Source organism: Fistularia commersonii, chromosome 25 (assembly GCF_037954325.1).
Source record: "Fistularia commersonii isolate RoL2024-O1a breed Wild chromosome 25, RoL_Fcom_v1.0, whole genome shotgun sequence".
Classification (NCBI taxonomy): Eukaryota; Metazoa; Chordata; class Actinopteri; order Syngnathiformes; family Fistulariidae; genus Fistularia; species Fistularia commersonii.
In genome coordinates this window covers 5573215-5595568 of record NC_141308.1, presented here as the reverse complement: position 1 = coordinate 5595568, position 22354 = coordinate 5573215, and the positions used below count along the sequence as shown (strand labels likewise).

Sequence of the window (22354 nt, the reverse complement as noted above, 5' to 3'; positions counted from 1 at the left end):
GTTTAAATGTGTATTTTTTGACGATTTAGGGGGGTGGGATTTACCTTTTTTATCCAATCATATGGCTCGTTATTTATCTCATACAACACATATTGCAAAAAGAGGACTCCCGGTTCGTTTATGACGTAACCAAAAGTCCTCGGGGGGAAAGAAGAAATAGAATCTTCGCATATTTATACGTCTTTACTAACGATCGCCGAAGCGGTTGCTGGTCATTGCGTTTGTATTTTTGTTTATGTCCATCAAACTTCAGGCACTACACAGCCGAAGCACACTGATGCAAGTGAAGAGACTCCGCATTACGTCATTGCTAAGGCCACATACTGGAGGCAGAAGCTGCCTGTCGTCTGTTCTGCCAGTGCGCTGCCCGAAAATTTCCACAACACAAGCTTTGCAGGAGAGCAGCGCTTCGTGCGGTGATGCGGCTCCCGACTACACCAAAGATACGTTGATCCCATCACAGGACGGGCCGGCTGACGGATTCCTGGATGAGGGAAAGAAAAAAAATGATGTTGCAAGACATACTCCGACATACATTCTGGTAAGTGTTTTGCAAGTGCGCTCGCTGCGCTGCTGCTGCTGCAGCTGCCGGAGGCTGGCAAGCAGTGCAGGAGCGACCTTAACCTATGTTGTCAACTGTGAGTGTAACGAGTGTCCTTTTTAAGTTTGAGCGATTTAAACGAGGATTTAAAAAAAAAAAAAAAAACATATGGGTTCGTCTCAGCGGGTGGATTTTATTCTTTGGTAGCGATGTCTCCCTCACACACACACAGGTGTCTCTTAGTTCGACCTGTGCTGAGAAGGCGCTGACTTTCTCCTCAGCGGTATTACCTTTGACCTGCAAGGGTTATGTTGGAATTCCAATTAATGTTTCTTCTTATTGCGCAAGTGGTTATCTTCAGCCAAACCAGATCGGACGACCATCTTTGGCCGATTGTGAGTGAAATAAAATTGTAACTCCCTCTTAGCTATATAACATCTAATTACAAAGTAGCCTTTTTACCTGCACAGGTGACCCCATGTCAGTATTTTCACCCGTTTTCAAAAAGTCATCCTTAAAATAGCCTTCAGTTTGTCTTTTTAGGCTATATAGGTCAACAATGTCACAAACTATTTTGCAATCGTAAATGTGTCACTGCATTCTCATTTCAACACAAGGGTACCAACGTTTTGCCCTTTATGCAGCTGAAACCATGGTGATCACCAGCAGGTGACAGTGAGCTGAGAGGGCCCCTCAAGCAGACATCAGTGGCTTGCACCAGACAGGAAGAGAAAGTCAATTGACTCTCTAGCCACAACAAAACACAGGCATTCCTGAGCTTTAACTGATTAAGTCATTGGTGTGAGTTTTTCCTTGCCAGAGGATGGGATTTGGATGCCAGAGTACTTTACAGTATCCTGATGTAAAAATAACCCTGACCGGCAGGGTAACAGCTGCGATGGAAACGCAGACTTGATTGTCACTCAAGTAAGTGCTTGTGTATAAAAATGTTGCATGACAATCTCTTCCAAGCTAATCATGGACAAAAAATAACAGCAATGCTCTCTGTATTTTATTGAGTTCAACATAAATTGAAAAAACATTAAAATAACTTACTAATAAGGCATCGTGCGGGGGTGTCTGAGCTGTGGTGCAGTTTTGTTTTTTGAAGTCTGCCCAGCTTTAAAAGGGTTAATACTGTGAGCTCCTTGCTTTTATTTTGGCAGGGCTTATCCCTATCCGTTGTGGTTAATCACATGTATACAATGTTTCTTAGGTCAGTTATTTTCTATTGCTGCCTGTGTGACAGTGGCATAGACAAAGACTTATGTTGGCTGGGTAGTTGCCAGGAATGAGGTTTGGGATCTGCAACAAGACCCAGCGAAGCTAAACAAGAATGTAGAGCCTTCTCATTTGTAGTTAAAGATAGAGAGCGCGCAGGCTGTGCCCTCACCGACAGCTTCTAATTTCAAATATCTTCAGTTCACTCCATCCATCTGGGCTGCTTTTGTTATTATGTTTACTTGTTAGTGGGGAGTTAAGTTGTTTCTCAGATGGAGTTGGTTTTGTAATAACTGAGCTCAGGCAAGAAAAAAAGACCACAGTCATGGTGCTTTTTGAGAGGTATGTTGATCATCCTGCTCTTCTTAATTTGTATCGGCACTGCCGTTTTAATATCTGCTCATACAAAAGATTGTAACCATCTCAGTTATTTTCCATGACTGAAAACAGACCGTAGAAGGTCACAAAGCTGGCACCCAAGATTATTTTCTTTTGATGTGAAAAGTAATATCACTTTTAATTGTGTAAAAGAATAAATTTGCACAATTTTACATTCACTCATTTGCAAAGTAATGAATGGCCTTGACTTTTAGATGCCATTAGAATACTGAATGCTGGCAGAGTCCTGACATTCCTGTATAAGCATATAAAAACAAATTTACTGTGCATTTATCATTGCCTAATATGCCTTATGATGAAATACTAATCCATCGATAGTATTATTGGGATGTCATGGACTGTAAAACGAAACGGCTGCATATTAACATCTTATGAATAAAATTAACCAACCAGTTCTTAAGACAGGCAGTTCTTGTTTTATATGTCATTACGCAAAATCAGATACTGTTTGCTTTGTTTCTTGTTTTTTGTGAAGAATCTCATCCAAGGTTTATCTCTCCTCAAGCAAGGTTATGAATCCCCATCTTCTTTTCCTATGCAAGTTGAAATTTTGTCGGGCATTCAGGGTATGAATAGAATAGAAAAAATACTCAGAAAAATAAAAATACATTTCCCCCTGTCATTCAGACTTTTATTCTGTAAATCTAAGCCAATTTATGTGCCTATTTGTTCAGTCTGAAACTGGTTTTACTGGTTTGACTGAATGCAATGTCTAAATGCAAAAGTGAGAGCAAGTTTAAAAAAAAAAACAACACAGTTTTCATTTCATTGCTGGTGTAATTCATAGTTCTGCACCATGGGCCAGTGCTGCATAATACTAATTACTGTCAAAGTAATTTGAAATACCATGCCTGAATGAATATCTTGCTAAAAAAAAGTGTTTGCCACAGTGCAACTACTGAGCCTTATCACATAAAAGATATTGACTAGTTAACCAAACTTTTCTCTGCAAACAAACTTTTTTGTCTGCATTGGGAGTAAAAGTGTTCCTGTGTGTGTGTGTCAGGGGGGGTGACTAGCGCTATGTTTTTACGAAAAGAGTGGCTGGGACCATTGCTGCCATGGCAACAACTCACATGACTAGGTGTGTTAGATTGCCTCAGACAGTGTGCAGCGAGGCATGGTGCAAGCGTTCTCTCTGCTACTCCCCCTGCCCCTTTGAAAGTCTTGTCCTTAAGTTTTCAACCGCCCCCCCAACACTCTTACCTATTCATATACAGACACAGCCTCATATTAGATATTTCAAGGTATTTACAGAGACAGAAACTATGAGGTAAAGACTTCATTAGTAGCGCTTGTTTAAATCACTATGGTGCCCTGGAGCAAAGATTAACTGCGGGTCCCTGGTGTCCATTTTGTCCCTCCCAGTCTTTGCACAGTGCATGTATTTATTAGTAAACAACTAATGTTGAGTAATGTAATTAAGCACACAGTTCCCCTCATCTTTTCAGAAACTATAAGATGTGAGATTAATGAAATTTAGTATCCAAGAGTTTGGCACAGCTACTCGCTCCTGATGTTAGGGCACTGCAGAAAAAGAGACATAATATTTAAGGACAGTTTTCATTAGGTATCATACCTGAAATAGGGGCAAAGGTGTTTGGAAGGGGAGATAGAGTGTCATTGCTCAGGGGGTTAAAGTGGTCGTCCTTGGAACCGAACATTTCTGGGTCGATTCCCGGTTCCTCCTCGCCTGCCGAAGTGTTGTTGAGCAAGACGCTGAACCCCCAACTGCTCCCCTACTGTTCATGGTGCATCCATGATGGGTTAAATGCAGTGGTCAAGTTTTGCTGATGTTGTGTTCTATGTCTAACATTTCTTCTGGAATGATGAAGAACTGGGTTTAGGTGCTATGAACTACGGTACAATCTTTGTAATGTTTGAAAATGCAAATAGAAGTTTATAACATGCCAGTCAAATAGGTTGATGTTAGAATATAAAATAACACTTTAAATTAACATACATTTTACATGATTCTGTACATAGCCAAATTTGATTTACTTTGCTTTTGTCATTGATATGCTACTTGTTCATGTCTATAATCTGTTAATAATGATTATAATTAAAACTGTGTCAACTTTTTTTAGAGGCATTCACAGAAAACTGTATTATGCTATGACACAGCAACAGAAGACCTGACAGGAATAATAGAAACAAAATGGATCAGTAGGCACTTACTTAATAGTATACTTCGGGACACCCGTTCACTGTTAGTTGACAGTGATTTTGCCAAATCCAGGGATGCGCCTGCTCTGACATGACTTTCTCTCCTCTTGATCAGAATGATTGAAGACTGCGAGTGGAGTGGTGACAACATGGCAGATAGAAGGCAACTTTTTGTTGAGATGAGTAAGTGTCGAGGTCCGCAGTCTGGACCTAATCCATACTCGGCTGTTTTACTCGTTGACCAATGAAATGGCAAAGCCCCTTTGTATTTTTTCAAGATGAGGTAATACGGTGAAGTTCGGCTGTATCCACTTGTGTCATCCTTATTGATTTTTTAAAACTGTCAGGCCTGCAGTATGACTTCATGCACTCTCAATATTTACACAGAGTGAAGTCACTTTCTTGAGACATAAAATAATTCAATATTTAAAGACAAATAAATGCAATGAAGGAAATGAAAATTACGACTACAAAATTGTTCAGCCTACTCACAAAAAGGCACATTGTGATGATGCATATGTACTTCATCTGATTTCTTCAATATCAGCTTAGTGTTGCAACTTCTGATGTTCCTTTCTGAACAATTCTTTCTCAGGGGCCCAAGATTTGGATTCTATAAGATTATCCACTTACAGGACCGCCTGCAAACTCAGATTTGTACAGAAGAAATGCAATTGTAAGTACGGGACCGTGACGGTTGAAGCAAGACTACGCGTGTTCATATTCAGTTAAATTCTATTATTTTTTCTTTGCTTCTAGTGCATTTGGTGGACATATGGAATGTCATTGAGGCTTTCCGAGAGTGCGGCCTCAACTCCATGGACCTCAACAATGATCTCAGTGTGGCCCGCCTCGAAGTGGTATTATCTACCATTTTTTACCAGCTGAACAAACGCATGCCCACCACACACCAAATCAATGTGGAAAACTCCATCAGCCTGCTGCTCAACTTCCTGCTGGCAGCTTATGACCCGTGAGTTTAAGCATTACACGGCAGTTGTGCACTGTCATATGTGAGGGTTTGATGTGAGCCAGTGTAGTGTGAAGTTTGTCAATGTACAGTATTCAAACCATTTGGTGTTACAACATGGTTATGTAGAGTTCATTTTTTCTCAAGAGATAGTGCTTTTAACAGAAAATATATATTCATAGGTTTCTTGTAGCGCCATTAAAGATATGACAACTCAAAAGGACAATGGCCATAACTTCAAACTTATATGCTTCTTTTAGGGATGGCCATGGCAAGGTGTCTGTCTTTCTCGTGAAGATTGCCCTCGCAACCATCTGTGGGGGAAAAATTCTGGATAAATTAAGATGTAAGTAACACAAAAAACCCATGACATGAAATTGTGAAAAATGGTATTTAAAGCACCAAGACATGTTTTCATAATTTCACAAAGTTCTGCCTGTATTGTCTGCTTGGTTGATTGTTCTTATGAATGGAGGCAGTTGTTTTCTGTCTTTTCCGGCTTATAGAAGTCATACTGACCAATTCGAAGATTCTGGTTAATTTCATAATAAACAAATTCAGGCCTCAGTAACAATGCATTTTATAGGCAGACACGGCATAAAGACCGTTAGTGAATTAATTAATAATTGTAAGAGTATATATAAATAACTGCTGTATTTGGAATACTATTTTTGGTTCCAACAAGTAGTAGAATAAATAAGTGTAATTTTGTAATTTGCCATGTGGTTTAAAGGACAATTAGTTGGATTCATTTGTATTGTGTCTCCCTATGTTATTCCCAGATATTTTTTCACAGATATCAGATTCCACTGGAATAATGGTCTTCTCACAGTTTGACCAATATCTGAGGGAGGCTCTTAAATTACCAATGGCAGTTTTTGAAGGACCTTCCTTTGGTTACACTGAACAAGCTGTGAGGACTTGTTTCACACAGCAGGTAAAGCACCTGCACACACAAAGTATAAAAGTAGTTTTGCAGCAACATTGATATTTTGTGTTTTGTGTCCTAATGAATCTCAATCTGGATTCACTGTAAACAGAAAAAGGTCTCCCTCAACACATTCCTCGACACGTTGATGTCAGACCCGCCCCCTCAGTGTCTGGTGTGGTTACCACTCATGCATCGGCTTGCCAACGTGGAGAACGGTGGGGCACAATACAGAATATTAATAAATGGGAAAGCTAGCAAGTGGGGAAATTCTGCTTTGCATCATAATCTTGAGTCACCACTAAAGCAAGCAGTTGGATTGGCATATACTGTAAATAGAAACACGACTGCCTCTTGTCAAAGTTGCCTAAAGAGACCTTGCATCCATATGAGTTTGTTTGCTTTTGCATAATGTTGATGTTCTCATCATCACTGGTCACATCAGTGTGAGCTCTACAACATACATTAACATTTATTGTGGTTAGTGTGCGGCTGTTGCACATTCAACTAAAATAAAAGCAATACTGGTATTGAAAGAGACTCAGATTCCCAGCACATCTGTCTTTGAATTAGTAGAAATTAATCCTCTACTAGCTGCAATGTGCTAAATAACTGGGTTTATTGCTACATCTGTTAATGAATGTGTGTGCGTGTGTGTGTGTGTGTGTGTGTGTGTGTGTGTGTGTGTGTGTGTGTGTGTGTGTGTGTGCGCGCGTGTGCGCGTGCGCCTGACCCATCCTCTTTTCCCCGCAGTCTTTCACCCGGTCGAGTGCTCCTACTGCCATACTGAGAGTATGATGGGCTTCCGCTACCGCTGCCAGCAATGTCATAATTACCAGCTCTGTCAGGACTGTTTCTGGAGGGGGCATGCCAGCGGTTCCCATAGCAACCAGCATCAAATGAAGGAGTATACGTCATGGGTAAGGGAAGGAGAGGTGAAAAGAGGGGCGGGCTAAGGGAGGTGTGTCTTCACTGAACCAGTCACTGCAGCTATCGCTGCTCTGGTTCACCACAATATAAAGATGCTGCACAACTCTAACAGCTTGCATTTCTAAGATGGGTGCAATGATGCTTCATGTTTACAAAAGGAATGAGTGTCATTCTGTCCTCAGATCTGGCACCTTGCTTTTGCATTTCTACCAGAAATCCCCTGCTAAGAAGCTATCCCATGTGCTCAGTAAGTCACTGAGCTGTGCATCCAGCAGAGAGCCTCTTCACCCCATGTTTCCTGAAATGCCAGAGAAACCTCTCAACCTAGCTCATATTGTGTAAGTTTATTTGATTTTATTTTTTTTTGTTAGTACAGAATCCAAGGATTTCAATCCAGTGGTCAGTCAGCTGCATTATTGTCAGAGTCCCCTGTTTATTTTTTCAGATTTTAAAAAGATCATTCTTGAGGTGATAATTATTCCATAGCTGCCTCTAAGGTTTAAGTGATTTCAGTCAATCTTCTGGATCAACTAATCAATGGGGTTTAATTACAGCCTTGGGAACGATTGGAATCTACAAGCACCTACCCACCTTTTCTTGCAGCATTATGTTTTGTGTTGCACATTTTGTAGCAACTGTAAAATAGTGATGGAAAATCATAATTGGGACACATGGTACCATGTTTGGTGCTGTTAACAATACACCAAGTAAAAAAATATTTGCGTTCATTTATTTTTATATGTAACATACAACTGGAAATTTGACATTGTTCTCTCTATTAGATGAGCTCTTTGTGTTCCCTTAACTGGTTAATAATTTGGCAGATTTTCTCTCTTTCTCTCTCTCTCTCTCTCTCTCTCTCTCGCTCTCTCTTCATAAATATATATATATATATGCCTTTATTTTCAATTGTATTTTTTTAAAAACAATTATGAAGTATTGTCTTTGAATTGCTTGGCTGGATATATAGATTATAATTATTAAAATTATTGTAATGTATTTCTTTATTTTTTGCTTTCCACGAAAAGAGACACATGGTGAGTGGATATTCTTTGATTGTTTAACCAATCAGATAAATTATCAGTTTGAATTAGGACTGAACTATTCATGAAACTATGATCCAAACTTCAATATGGCCCACTGCAGCTTTCCAATCCAAATATGTATGAGATATATACAATTCTGATAAATTATTGGCAATAATTTGTGGCAGATTCTCTAGACCACCCAAAAAACTATTTGTTCTGTTCACTTTTAGTTGGAAATCATTTTCATTTTGTTCAAGGAAGATGAGAATGGAAATGTCTAAATTCCCTTTAACATTACAACTTACATTGTAACTACAGCGTCAAGTAATGATAATTGCAACAAGTTATTTTACCAGACGTTCAGCCCTAGTTCATGGATCATTTGCACTTGTTGTGCTAGTCACACTATTAATAATCCAGTCTGAGCCCTTCTAGTTTCTTGACCTGTTAGACTCTTTCTCAGCAATTGCTGTATTTGATGCTTCATCAATTCACACTGTATCTGTATGCAATACATTGCATGTCTTCATTAACCACTGCATATATCATTGATTATATCCTCTTAATTGTCACATGGCGATATATGTACCAGGTGTTCACATTTTGTAATAATAGCTCAGTGGCGATATACTTGAAACTTATCTAATAAAATATAATGGTTCTGTGAGAATTCAAACTCTGTCTTCTCTCTAGGCCACCCAGACCGGTGAATATCACCAATGAATACTTGCTTTCCCACTCAATGCCTACATCAGGGAACCCATACTCCACCAAAAAGTGAGTACAATAATCATCACAATAGATGTCCTGGATTTTCACCATATCTTTTCAATTGCCATGCTCCCTAAAGGCCTCCCTCCCTCTAGACTCTGTGATCCACACTTTCTTCATTTTCTGGCCTTTCTTTTTTGTAAAGTGTGTATGTGCTTATGTGCACATTTGAGTATCAGTCTGTTATTTTGTTATTGTACCCTTGCTGAATGTACTTAGTTTGCCTTGCAGCAAGAATAATGATGTTGAGCATAGAAAGCCCTTGACTGGCGCTGCTCCATATCTGTTGAAAGGCAGAGGGTAAGTGACTCAGGTGTGCTTATTGCATGTATCCACTAACATAGATAATAATCACAGGGCTGTGTAGAAGAGTTCTGTTTTCCTGGTAAACAGCTTGAAAAGACAATAGATAAAGCATGAATCACAAAGATTATTGGCAACTGGTTCACTGAGTCATTACATTTTTTTGTTCCAATAAAGTACCAGTAAGGGTTCCATAATAATATGTGTGTGTGTGTGTGTGTGTGTGTGTGTGTGTGTGTGTGTGTGTGTGTGTGTCATATATATATATACCTAACTTGATATATATATATATATATATATATATATATATATGTATAGTACACACACACACACACACACACACACACACACACACACATTTATAAATGATCATATACTGTATGCATATGATACATACAGTATATATACTGGATTTCCAAGTTCATTCTTTTGTTGTTTTGTTTGTAGAAATTACTTTTTACACAAAATTATATTAGGATTTCTTTTCACTATTATCTGATGCAAACTGTAAGCGTAAAATGATGATTCACTTCTCCTGCAAGCCACATTCAAGCTCCTCTGCACCTGCAGTGGGTGTCTCTATAGGGGACACTACTCCCTTTGATAACCTGAGCTCCTTGGAAAACATACAGACGCCATGATGAGTGAGCGGTATTCTGTGAATTATTCTTTATGTGTTTGACAGAAAATCTGATATTGTGCATTCTCTTAGTCAAACACAAAGAACCTTTAGGTGGTATGCTCTCCAGAGGCCTAACTTGAGGTATTCAAGACTTACACTATGAAAGAGAATACCAAGTTTTTCTTTGTAGTGAAAATTTATTTTTGCAGTTGAATATATAGATGAAATGGCAGTCGAGAAATCTTGTTGCACTGCAGCTTGTTTAAATGTAGTTTTTGCTTTGTACAACTTTACCCTTGTACAATGTTACCCTTGTTTCGCTGTCATCTCTCATTGTGTTGGAGTCACCCAAATGCTGTCTTGAGTAGGCGCCACCTGTAATCTGACATGAAAAGACTACACCCAGGGTGGGGTTATTTATGTGGTCCAAAATGGAGGTATTACTTCCAGACTTGTTCAGGTTCTTTACGTGGATTTGCAGGAGAAGGGTGCTGTCGTGCCCCAACCACACCCAAAAAAAAAGCACCCTAAAATGAAGATTCGGTCATTATCTGCCCAACCCTAGGCTGGTGAAGGTCAAATAAACTTTTTAGGGCAACTGGCACTTATATAGTTTCTGGGGTTTTGAAGTATCACTAGATTGAGAAATGATAATGATGTCTTGGTTCTTAGCTTGTTGTGAAATCAAAAATTTTGTTAAAAACACTGTGCTATGTTGAGATTTTAATTTCAGAGTACCAGATTATATAGCTGAGTTTGTTCTTTTTTTTACTATTATGTCTGTTATCTTGATGGTTAAATCAATCAACATTTCAAAGTAACCGGCTACAAGTGGAATAACAAAGTAACGTATATTGTATTATATGTCTGTATCTATACAGATATATACAAATATATTTGCATTTCATAGATAACTGAGATGTATTAATTATGATGGTGAGCTCTGAGGTATAGGAGTTTGTCTTGCAGGTAAAAAGCAATAAGTGTTTGAACTCCTTTAAAAGGAACAGAGCAAGATGTATCTTTGAGGCTGATTGCTATTATTAGAGATAATGACTTTCAGTTTCTCAGTAATAAAGCACTGAGTGATCGATACTCATAGAATGGAAAAAGTGCATGTAACTTGTAGAGTTCTTTTTTAGTTGGGCATGTCCTTAGCCATTCTCCTTGCCTTCATTGCCGATGTTTGTCCCAAACATAATATGGCCTTGTTTCTCTCTAGTCACCCATGACTGCTTATGTATTAATCAGCTCCTCAGACCTCTTTGTTCTATCTTTTTTTTCTTTCTCTGCCTCAGCATTATGTCTCTCTCACTCACGGTTGTCACCTGTGTAATGTCATGTTATATTTTGTTGTGACATCCTGCACTGTTTCAGGTTAAACTACAACCTAGATGTTGCTGATAGACTTGCTGACGAGCATGTTCTCATTGGCCTCTATGTGAACCTTCTCCAAAACAACCCCAAAACATGGTTAGTTGGTATGCTGTTTTGTTTGCCAACACCAGTGAAAATTATGTGCTCTGCTGAACTGCCACCTCCCAGTTCCTACTCTAACCTTAACATCTGAACGCTGTGTCAGTTAGCACTGCTTCTGAGCAGCACCGAGAGTTAATCACTAAAATGTGCCCTAAAAGTGTCCTAAAAGCACAACCCCCTGCAATAGTCCATGAATTTGTCAAATTTTACAAATCTAAATACTTAAAGCAGATAAGTGAGTTAGTCATTTCAAACATCTCGGGCTACTATTTTGCATAGATTTGTTCTTTTTGCTTGCTGAGTTTGACTGCCTCCATACAAAACCATGCCTGATAGCACATCTGGCCCCTAAAATGGCTTTTACATTTTGTACCAGGCCAAGATGTAAGATTTCAATTGCATTATTGTATTTCTCCAATGAAGGGATATACATGTGTTTCTGGTATGTTTGCTTCCAGGAAATGCTCTCTTTTTATGAAATGATGCTTTCTCATTGTGCATAAGTGTATGTATTTAAATGGTTATATGTCAGTTATTAATTTCAAACCCTTTTTTAAATCCTTTTTTGTTAACAATTCTGCAAAGCTTCTACATTTGCTAAATACAGTGTCTCCTTGCATGAGTACATGTGGAAATACATAACATTTTGGTCTCCATCAGTGGTCTGTCAGCTTCTACCTCTGATCCGAGCTTCATTCCCGCTTTGTTGCTTTTCAAGATTACACAGAATTCTAATGTTTGTATGAAAGTTGCTCTTGAAAATTTAACTCAATATTTGCATTTTTCCCTCTCAAATGTGACATTTCTACCCGTGTATTGATTGTGCTATAGGTATATGATTACTCCCACTTCTGTTTTCCTTAATATCAGTTTGCTGGACAGCAGTAATCATCAAGATGAAGAGCACAGTCTCATCGCCCGTTATGCTGCTCGACTGGCTGCTGATGCTGCGGTAAGATGCTTCTAGAAAACGGTATCGTGCTATTTTATTATCAATGTCCAGTGATTAAAGCTGAGAAAATAGAACTATAACATTTTTGATGATCATCATTTCATTTTTAATGCAAAAATACAAAATGTATTTATACATAATGATCAGTTCTGACTGGACCTGGAAACCATTTTTTCCTGATGGGTCTGTATGTATGGCAGTATTTCATGGAAGTACTTCTGCTCTGGTCAGATGTGAGAGTAGGTAGCAGATGACATCATCCCTAGGTAAAGCCAGTTCACATGATGTTTCATGCTTGGTTTCACCCACAGGCTCAACAGCAGACTGTCCCCACAGACCTCCCATGCTCTCTGGATGCCAACAAACAGCAGAGGCAGCTCATTGCTGAGCTGGAGAGCAAAAACAGGTTAGGGTTGAATGCTTTGCATCGTAATTCTGCTCTTTGCTGTTTGTCTTTTCTTTTCTCCAACTTAAAACAAGAAATTCATCTCTGGAAAATGGTCCACCTCAGTGAACATTAACTACTGAGTATAACCTTATGCACTGTCACAAAAATATTCAACAAACAATTCAAGGCTTTAGAAAGTCACACTATGATGGTATTGCTGATAACAATAAGAATCTGCAATTGTTATGTTACACATATATATATATATATATATATATGTGTGTGTGTGTGTGTGTGTGTGTGTGTGTGTGTGTGTGTGTGTATGTATATGTACGTATATATACATATATATGTATGTATATATGTGTGTGTGTATGTATATATGTGTGTGTATATATGTATAGATATAGAAATAGATATAGATATAGATAGACAGTGGATTACTGTAAAGGGATTCATAAATGTGACAATGCACAATGAGTTATTGCTGATGGTAATTTTTCTTCTCTTTACATTTAAGGCCTTTTTCACCATAGAAATGCCATCTTTCACCGCATTAAAAGCACTTGTATATATAATAAGATTAATGAAACTTGGGTTTCATTTAGCAGCATCAGCGTCAAGGTGTCATGGTTTTGTGCCAGTTCAGTTCAGGTTAGAAAGCGAATAGGGCTACAGATAATACCAGCAAATATAATGTTCACACCCTATTTTTGCTGCCAACATGTAACCAGTACAATTAATCATTTCATTCAGAATTTATTCAGTGTCTGGACAATACACAGGAGAAGTCACCTTGGGGTTATGTGAACCTTTCATTGGATCCGTATTTAACAAGTACTGCGTACATTTGATTTTAAGTGAACGAAACATGTCAGAATTGTATTTTCTGTGCGTTTCAGAGAAATTCTGCAGGAAATCCAACGGTTACGCCTCCAGCATGAGGAAGCCTCCTTGCTGCCACCTGACAAGAGTCAGCAGAACCCCACTCTGCTGGCTGAGTTACGACTTCTCAGGTGAATTATCCCTCTTGAGCCTTTGTTTGATATTTGTAACACACTTTTTTCTATTTAAGTTGCTGTACAAAGAATCTTGTAATGGCTTGCCTATTTTCCTAATTATACAAATTAAAATCATATGTTAGAGGTAGGTATTCCTGATTCCTTCTCCTGTGTTTCCGTTTACATGCATGACATCATGGTATTAAACATTTTTCCTCTGTCAGGCAACGCAAAGATGAGCTTGAACAAAGAATGTCTACTCTACAGGAGAGTCGAAGGGAACTCATGGTGCAGCTGGAGCAACTTATGATGCTTCTCAAGGTACAAGAGACTGGCATTTTAGATTAGCTTTAGTGTGTACTCTTGGACGATCTCTTGAAAAGGATCAACACTGTCTTGCATTGGAAAATACAGGTTTGATCATTTGTGTCAGAATTACACTCCACCAGTGTGAAGAGAACCTTGATTTTTTTTGTGGCAAAAGTTAAACTATATGGCTTGATGAGAATTTATATTTTCAAGGATTTGTTATTTCATTTCAAGTACTGGAAGGTTCTCTCTAGAACCACACTATTTTGGGATATTTTTGGTTGTAGGTTTTTATGTTTTTTTCTTTTTGGGGGATTGGAGAGTGTGATGGGTTGGAGCACATAAAAACCTCTGATAAAATAACCAAATGTAATATACTTCAATGAAACGAGTACTTTTGAACTGTCAAGTGTCAGAAAAATCTTTCAATCATGAACAAAATACAGAAACCTATGTTTGAGAAATTCCAACACACACTGAGCAAAAATCCACCTTTCGAGTATGTACTCATTTCTTAGGGACGTTCGATAAAAGACCAAGTAGTGACCAGATAGATTCCATGTAAGTAACATTCAGTCTTTTTCATGTAGTGATTTAAACATTGGTAAACCAAACAATTTTGTTGTCTCAGTTTTGTCCAAAAGTGTGTTTCGGAACAGGACCTAACTAAAATCCACTTTGAGGAATTTCAAAATTCTCTTACTTACCCAGGCAAATTTGATCTTGTATGACCTAACCGTATGTTAACACAAATTACATAAGAACTTCCCTTGTACAATGAGTGTAACTACACTTGCAAAAAAATTCTGAATTCAACATGTGGTATCAATGCAAAAGGGTTCAGATAAATCATCACTGATCTGACCTTTAAATATATTTTGAATAATGACTACATAATTGTAAAAACTACATACTACATAATTTTTGCCAGTTTATGTTGTTTGTGATAATTAAAACTGAAAACATTCTTATTTAAAGCAAACATAAAACACTTTCTTTTAGCTAGAAGAGGAACGAAAACATGCTGTAAGTCTGAGACCTGCAAGGGTAGAAAATATTACCATTTTTCTCTTGCTATAAATAAATATTTGTTTTGTCAGGTGAGCATCTTGTATCTACAAAATGGAAATACAACAATAGCTGTACTTAAAAAGCAAGAAAATTTGAATTTGGACCAAAAAGTCTTGAGTTTTTCATAATACATAACCATTATTGTGTCTGAATTTTGCAGGTACTTGATGTTCACTATGCAGCCATGACTTGTTCTGTGGGTGGAAGAGGAATAAACTGTTTCAACAGCATGCTGAAAACTAGTGACATAATGTTTAAATCAGCTTAATAATGCCTCATGCTTGACATTTCTAGCATGACTATAATGTTTGGTTCTTAAAGCTATTGTGTTGAGCTTTGAAGTTATTAAATCCTTACAATAGCTTAACTGAATAGTTAGTAGTTTTGTTTTGTTTTTGCTTTTAAGCACTGAGAATGAGCTATTTGTTGCAGTGCTTGATAATGAGCTGACAAGACTTTGATTATTTCATTCATACCATGTCAATTTGGGTTTGTTTCCTGAAAGTTAACACTATAATGATTATTCTGAATTGTAGACTCAGGGCCCCGGCTCTCCCCGCTCTTCCCCCAGTCACACCATCAGCAGGCCAATCCCTACTCCGATCCATTCGGACTCTGCCAGTACAACCCCAACTCACACACCTCAGGATTCACTCATGGGTGTGGGAGGGGATGTTCAAGAGGCCTTTGCTCAGGGTAACACAATTGCAAATGCATACAAACATTTGGAATATTACTGGAAGATGTAAGCGGTTATATTTCCAAAAATTGGATCTGTGCTTTTTTTAAAGGGCCCAGGAGAAATTTGAGAAATGACCTTCTCATTGCTGCTGACTCCATTACCAATACAATGTCATCACTGGTTAAAGAGTTGAATTCAGGTAAATAAATTAAAAATGCTTGTGCTTTTTTCATAGAATTTATAACTTGCTGCTCCACAGTATTGATATTTTGACCATTGTTGTCCTCACATGTCATTGTAGCCATGCCCAAAAATATCTATCTGTATTGTATGTTTTTTTCTAGTGGGAAAAGTAAATCTCAAAGATTAACATCACACTTGAGTTAGCATTGTTTCAGAGTTGTCATTGCCAATGCCTGTCAGTGGATGTGTATTACATGTTGAAATTTGAGTCTAGTCTGCTGATACTTGAAGTTGTCTTCAAAATCACTTAATGAACATAAAATGAAATTACATTTCTGAGACTAAGTTCAAGAGCTAACCTAAATATAAGAAGAAACAATCTTAATGATGAAAATTAAAATGAAATGAAATAAAATAAAGCTATAGCTATTTATATCTGAAATACATTTGATTACAAAGTCAGACCAAGGAAATTTGTTTTCCATTTTCAACAGATCATTTTTTTCACGGGGCTGACACTCATTTTTATAACTGCACATGGAAACAGCATGGGATATTGAAGAAAATCCAAAGCAACTGAGGCCATTAAGTCATTAGAAAATTATTTACTGGAGCAAGAAATTAAGTGTAGTGAAGGCTTTTGTAGATTTCTATGCAGTGTTCTTTTAATAACGCAGAGGTTGCCACCTGCTGGTCATTAGAAACAAGGCAGATTAGAGCACTACCCAAGTGGATTGACTTTCAGAACCCTAAAAATCAATCTTAAAATGTCCAGATGGTGAGCTCAATTTTTGAGTGCAAGACCTTTTTATTCTTACCATATCAAAAAAAATTCCCATGTATTGATCGTCTGTAGATTTCCAAAACAGATATACTACAGGGCAATTTCAAATATGTATATATTTATTTATTTGTTAATTTTAATCATCTGTTTGTGCAGAAAGCAGACACATATCACAATGATTTGTTGGTGTCAAACTATGCAAAGATGGGCAGCAGGGGGAATGTGATGTAAAGACCCATAAATGGGATATGAGATACATCTACAAGAAAGACTAGGAAAAACAATATACATAAATAATATAAATTGGCATTATTTGCACTCTGGCATGTTTCGCACACAAATGTACTCTTTGTCCATGACGGTAGTTATCCAGGTCAAATTTTGTTGTGTCAAATGGATTCTCAAGAACAGTTCTGGAGAATTGAAGAAGCTTCTCGGATGGGCGGTGAAATGTCTTCAACAAGAAAAAACAAAAGTCCAGTTGCCACAATAAGATTTGACAATTGCACTCTTTTTCCATTATTTGATTGGTTGAAATCCTGTTATCTCAGTCACCAACCTATGGTTGCACATTAATCCACAGAGGGTGGAAGTGAGACTGAGAGCACTGTGGATTCAGACTTTGGACGCAGTGACCTGCTCGCAACAACCTCATCAGATCCTTTCTTCACTTATAAACCAAGGTCAGCTTCACTGTTACAAAAGAGCAGTACATAATTAAAGCTCAAGTCAGCTTTTAAAATATTTTTCTGATTATCCACTGTTTGTAAACATGATAGCAAAAATGCGTGAAATTTAGTAGGAGCATATGGATTCAGTCTGACCTGAAAACCCTTCAGAAGTGTCACTACAAATTTCTGTGTCGCTCCATTCTTTGGCCCTGGTTACCCTGAGAAAGTGGTCTTGCACAACTTACTGATTCATCCTTGTTGTCAAGGGTTTGTAAAATTGAGTGGCTATTTTATGCCATTGAAAAGTAGATATTTATCATTTAAAAAAAGAGAAGTTAAGGAAGTTAAAGAAATCTGTGAGAACATCATTTCACTTTCTTTCTTTTCACTCCACAAATTCAGTGGTACAAATGCTTGAGAGCATCATAGATAATCGTAGCAGTATTATTATCATCATCATTATTATCATTATTATTATTATTTCCCTTCTTAGACTTAGATGGCCACCAAGCCGCCAAGATAGATATGGGTCACTGCTGATGAGTTCCTCAAATGCTAGTTATCCATATAATTTGCTGATTTGAAAAACAATTTACTTGTTTGCTTAAAACATTTAAATGCCTTAAGTCTTTTTTATACCTATACCTTTTATGCCTTCAGTGTCTAGCAGCATCTTTCAAATGAAGTCTTATTTGCATCCAAATGTTATCATAGAAGTGGCCGCGCTTCAGAGGACGAGAGATATGAGAATGACCTCGAGCAGCAGCTAGAGGATGAGCTGAAGTTGGAAGAGTTGATGAAGCACAGAAAGGACTCAGACAAAGCTGGCGTGGTGAGGTCTACCTTTCCAAGCATAGAATGAAGTCAAAGAAAAAACTAAATTCAAGAGCCCGACTGACAAGATTTTTAAATAAATGTATAACATCACTGACATTTGGCCTAATTTAGACGTCATTGCCGGGCTCAATTTAATACATCACACTGTTGACTAGTCTGTAACAACTGGCAACAACTGGACATTGACTTTAACATAGCAAATCAATTTTACCTCTTATATCTGTTATATATACAATTAAACCTGTTTGATGTTTAAATCAATTATTGAACTTTAAAGCAACAAAATATCAACATCTAAATACATTAAAAAATTTCAGCTAAAATTTCTGATACTATCCAAAAAATTAAATCACATGATTGATAATTAAGGCCTTTACACTAAGGATCCATCCCACATTTAACCAAGATCAAATATCACAAAATGTGCTATGAATGAACACACAGCTCATCATACATGTATTTTCTACATTTTGATATAAAGTGATATTGATGCTAATTGATATTTAGCAGTCAAGCTCCACTAACCATTTTTTGCTTTGAACATGACCTCACTCCTCTTTGGTTCTTGACTAACCTGCTTTGTATGTTGTGGTGTTTTTATTGTATGCCAGGTGTTGCTGCAACAGTGACTGGCAACAAGTAAGTGCCTGGACCTTACAGGTTGCTTAAATATCCACCAAAATATCCAAATTAGGTCTATCCAAATGCATTTTCCAATGTATCTCACTGAGAATGTCTATTTGCAATTTAGAGCCACACAACACATTTACATGCAAGTATATCAGTATATATCAGTATATAAGCATGGATATATATTTTGCAATCAAATTTCTGTATTTAAACCAGATCCAGAAAAACAGACCCTGACCACAAATCAATACTTGTCCAGCCACTGAGATGACAAACTAAAACAATTAAAAGTCTCAATAAGAAAAAAGGTGTCATTATTGCCCATACATCGGCAACCGCCTCTATAATGAACATATTATCAAAATTCAATATTTTGCTTTGATTGTAGTTTATTTCAGTTATAACTGCCTACATGCTGTGTCTTCCACAGGCAAACACTAAAAAGCAACAATAGAAGAAGACACTGGATGAGACAACACTAAGTAGAATGCACTGAAGATGTGAAGAATGAAGATGTGATAAAAGACATTCTAAATCCAACCATTGAATACATTTAGGTAAAGATATATTTTTTAACCAACCACATAGTAATACTGTGAGCTGATGTAAAGAAATGAATTACTGAGCTGTCTAATATACCACAGGTGCCATAACAATGACATGACTTTAAAGAATTATTTCTTGATTTTTATCCTTTTTATATGAGTTGTCAAGCAGATGTTAAACTATTGATGGAGGGCAAATGTGATTCCCATATATTGTCTAAATACAATACACAATGTACCGGTACAAGTGTTTTATCATGGGATATATGATTCAAAGATGAGATTATGTTGCATATTAGTTTAAAGTTAAAATTTGCAATACTTTATTAAAATATACATCTGGCCTGGCTCCTTTATAGACAGGCTTTACCATTATTCCATAGATTTATTATTACTGCTGTATAGTGGCTTTTGTATTGTTTCGGGCATTTTGTTGGAGCAGATTTTTTTTTTCTCAGATACATTGATTTTGTTTGATACATTAGTAATAATAAAGCACTCTGCCTTAGCTGTTTGGATGACCTCTTAAAGAAGTCCATTCATCCTGACAATGCAGCATGTAGCGAAAAACAACACATGCCTGTTCAGTAGCAAAGCTAGTTATCTTCACTGGGAAATGAAGGTCAACATATTTAAAATGACAGTGAGGTGGGGCTTTGAAGAAAAATTTTATCTGCACACTGTCTACAAACTGCTATCTAAATCTACAATAGTAAAATTTGTTCCAATGTGTTTTAAGTTAAAGCGGATTAAGTTAAAGTTTCATGCTTAAAACCAATTGCTAAATTCAATGGTTCATAATATATGGGCATTGAATCAAGTGTTTACAATCAGTAGTTCATGAATCCATTTTTTATTATGATTTGCCTATTTCCAGCATCAATGCTTCCACAAATCTGTTTAGCTTGTGTAATGCATACAATGCTCACACACCCTTTATGGAGTCTTGGTGGACCGTTTGGAAGTGTCAAGCCAGTCAAAAAGCATAAATGTATGTATATCTGGTTTGATTTTTGAGCAAGTTCATTGCAGTGATTTTGCATGGCGATGATGCATAATAAAGTCTTGAAACAATATCACAGTTCTGCTTATGATCTCCTCTCTCCTTATTTTTCATTTCCAGAACAGCATACTTCAGTTGGTTTGGTTAAGCAGAGCCTGTCTATTATCTGTCATAAAAGCTATGTTGGCTGCCTTCAATCTATTGTCTTTAATTCATCACGTAGGCCCGCAGTTTGAAATAACATAAAAGCATCCATCCAGTGCAGATTCTCAAAACCATTTTAAGATTGCTAGGAGAATTGTGCACCGCAATTTGAGGGTAATATTATCTGCAAAATATTCTAATTCTCTGCCTTTTCTCTTCAAATATTCAGCCAAGTTATTGCTATAGCAACAAAGTGAATGGTCAGTATGTACAAGTATGTTTCAAAATGTATTCAGCAAAGTATTCCATTGCATATTCTGGAATCTAATAGCAAAAATAAGAGAAATAAACACTGAATCTTGGGAGACAATCTACAATTAATTAATTATTTACATGTTTTTATACACCAGCAGAACTTTGAATGTATATATATTTTGGATAATAAGAAAATAGCCAGTAATAATAGTATTTTATGTTAAAATCCGGTTCAAATTGTACGTTCAAATCCAGGTCATGAACTGGTGTTGGGGTGATGTGACTCAGGGTATCAGAGTGGTCATCTGTCGAACTGAATAGTCCTGCTTCAATTCCCACCCTTCAACAAAATCACCCAAGTGTTGTTGAGCAAAACACTGAACCCCAAACGACTCCCTTTGCACTGCTTAGTGGCTGCCAGTTGCTCCGGGCTCATCCATGATGGATTAAATGCAAAGAAATAATAATAATAGAAAGTATGATTTGAAAAAAAATCGGAAAAGATATTGTGATCTAATTCATGCAGGGTAGAAAACCTCATCCTGCTGTCTTTTTCTATAGCCTCCTTAGGTGCATGACTGCATCCTAGTATAAATTTAATTAGCTAATAATAATTCAATTTGAAATCCAGATGTCTTGTACTTTATTGATAACAGAGTGCTAGTAGGAATTGTTAATCAATATTTTCAAGTATAAATTATCTCAGATTTTAAAATAAAATGATAGTTTAGAGTGATTTTTGGGACACACACAGAACTCAAGGTGAGCCCTCAAATATCTGCAATGCATTAAATATAAAACAAGGACGAGGGGAAACCTTTGCATCTGAAAAAAAAAAGTTTTGAATTTAGCTATTCAAAAGAAAAAATATGCAAATTGATCCAGATTTCAGTTTACGTCTCAGAGCACCACGCGAATATCCTAATGTCATATATCATGCTAAACAAAAAAAAAAAAGCGCCTCTGCCTTACAGCATGAAGGACATGGGTTCGATTCAGACAGCGGACCATTTTGTGTCAATTTTGCATTAATTGAGATTAATTGAAAAACTGGGAAAATTGCCCACATGTGATAATGGTTGTCTGTTTCTGTATGTGGTCCAGCGATTGACTGGCGACCAGTTCAGAGTGTACCCGCCTCTTGCCTCATAGCAGCTGGAATTGGCTCCAGCATCCCCCCGCGAACCCAAGGAGGATAAACGGTAGATAATGGATGAATGGATGGATGGACAGTCATTTGACCAATCATTTTCTCTGTCCCCCAATTTATAAAAAGAAAAAAGAAAAATAAAAATAGCAACGACCTGGTAATTCGTTGAACCAGTCCTGAATCCTGCCTCGATTAAATATTTATTGTCTAAAATACGGACTAGCTTTCGAGTGGGCGAATCGAAGGCAGGAAGCCTGATGTTTCGAATGTTCAACGCACCAAAACACGATTGGTCCGTTGTGTGACAGATGTTATGCATCGACCAATGAGTTGCAACACTGATGACATGCTGTCCAATCAAGTGTCGGGTTTCAACACACCGTCACGTAGG

The 22354-nt window shown here is 37.3% G+C and overlaps 1 protein-coding gene across 10 annotated transcripts; it reads left to right on the top strand.

The window, feature by feature from the left end:
- Positions 1–203: 203 nt before the first annotated feature.
- On the top strand, positions 204–20490 carry dtna (dystrobrevin, alpha). Of its 10 annotated transcripts, none has more exons than XM_086172967.1 (23): positions 204–541; positions 1362–1468; positions 4443–4510; positions 4923–5003; positions 5087–5300; positions 5558–5643; positions 6080–6234; positions 6338–6443; positions 6979–7145; positions 7369–7493; positions 8877–8960; positions 9186–9254; positions 11257–11352; positions 12229–12310; positions 12622–12716; positions 13601–13714; positions 13924–14020; positions 15011–15034; positions 15616–15775; positions 15871–15960; positions 17312–17411; positions 18114–18231; positions 19297–20490. In XM_086172967.1, the coding sequence occupies exons 3-23, from the start codon at positions 4444–4446 to the stop codon at positions 19318–19320; spliced, it is 2154 nt and encodes a 717-aa protein (XP_086029093.1). In that variant the 5' UTR covers positions 204–541; positions 1362–1468; position 4443; the 3' UTR covers positions 19321–20490. The 10 variants fall into 10 exon arrangements, 9 of the variants coding, with proteins under 9 accessions (XP_086029093.1, XP_086029091.1, XP_086029092.1 ...); XM_086172965.1 differs by having other exon boundaries at positions 1186–1468; XM_086172964.1 differs by lacking the exons at positions 204–541; positions 1362–1468 and adding exons at positions 1866–2104; positions 18848–18875.
- The last annotated feature ends 1864 nt before the right edge of the window (positions 20491–22354 follow it).

Coding starts and splice junctions, on each gene's coding strand:
- dtna (XM_086172963.1), top strand. Junction 8,961..9,185: donor AACCCATACTCCACCAAAAA/GTGAGTACAATA, acceptor TTTGCCTTGCAG/CAAGAATAATGATGTTGAGC. Junction 15,961..17,311: donor GGTTAAAGAGTTGAATTCAG/GTAAATAAATTA, acceptor ATTAATCCACAG/AGGGTGGAAGTGAGACTGAG.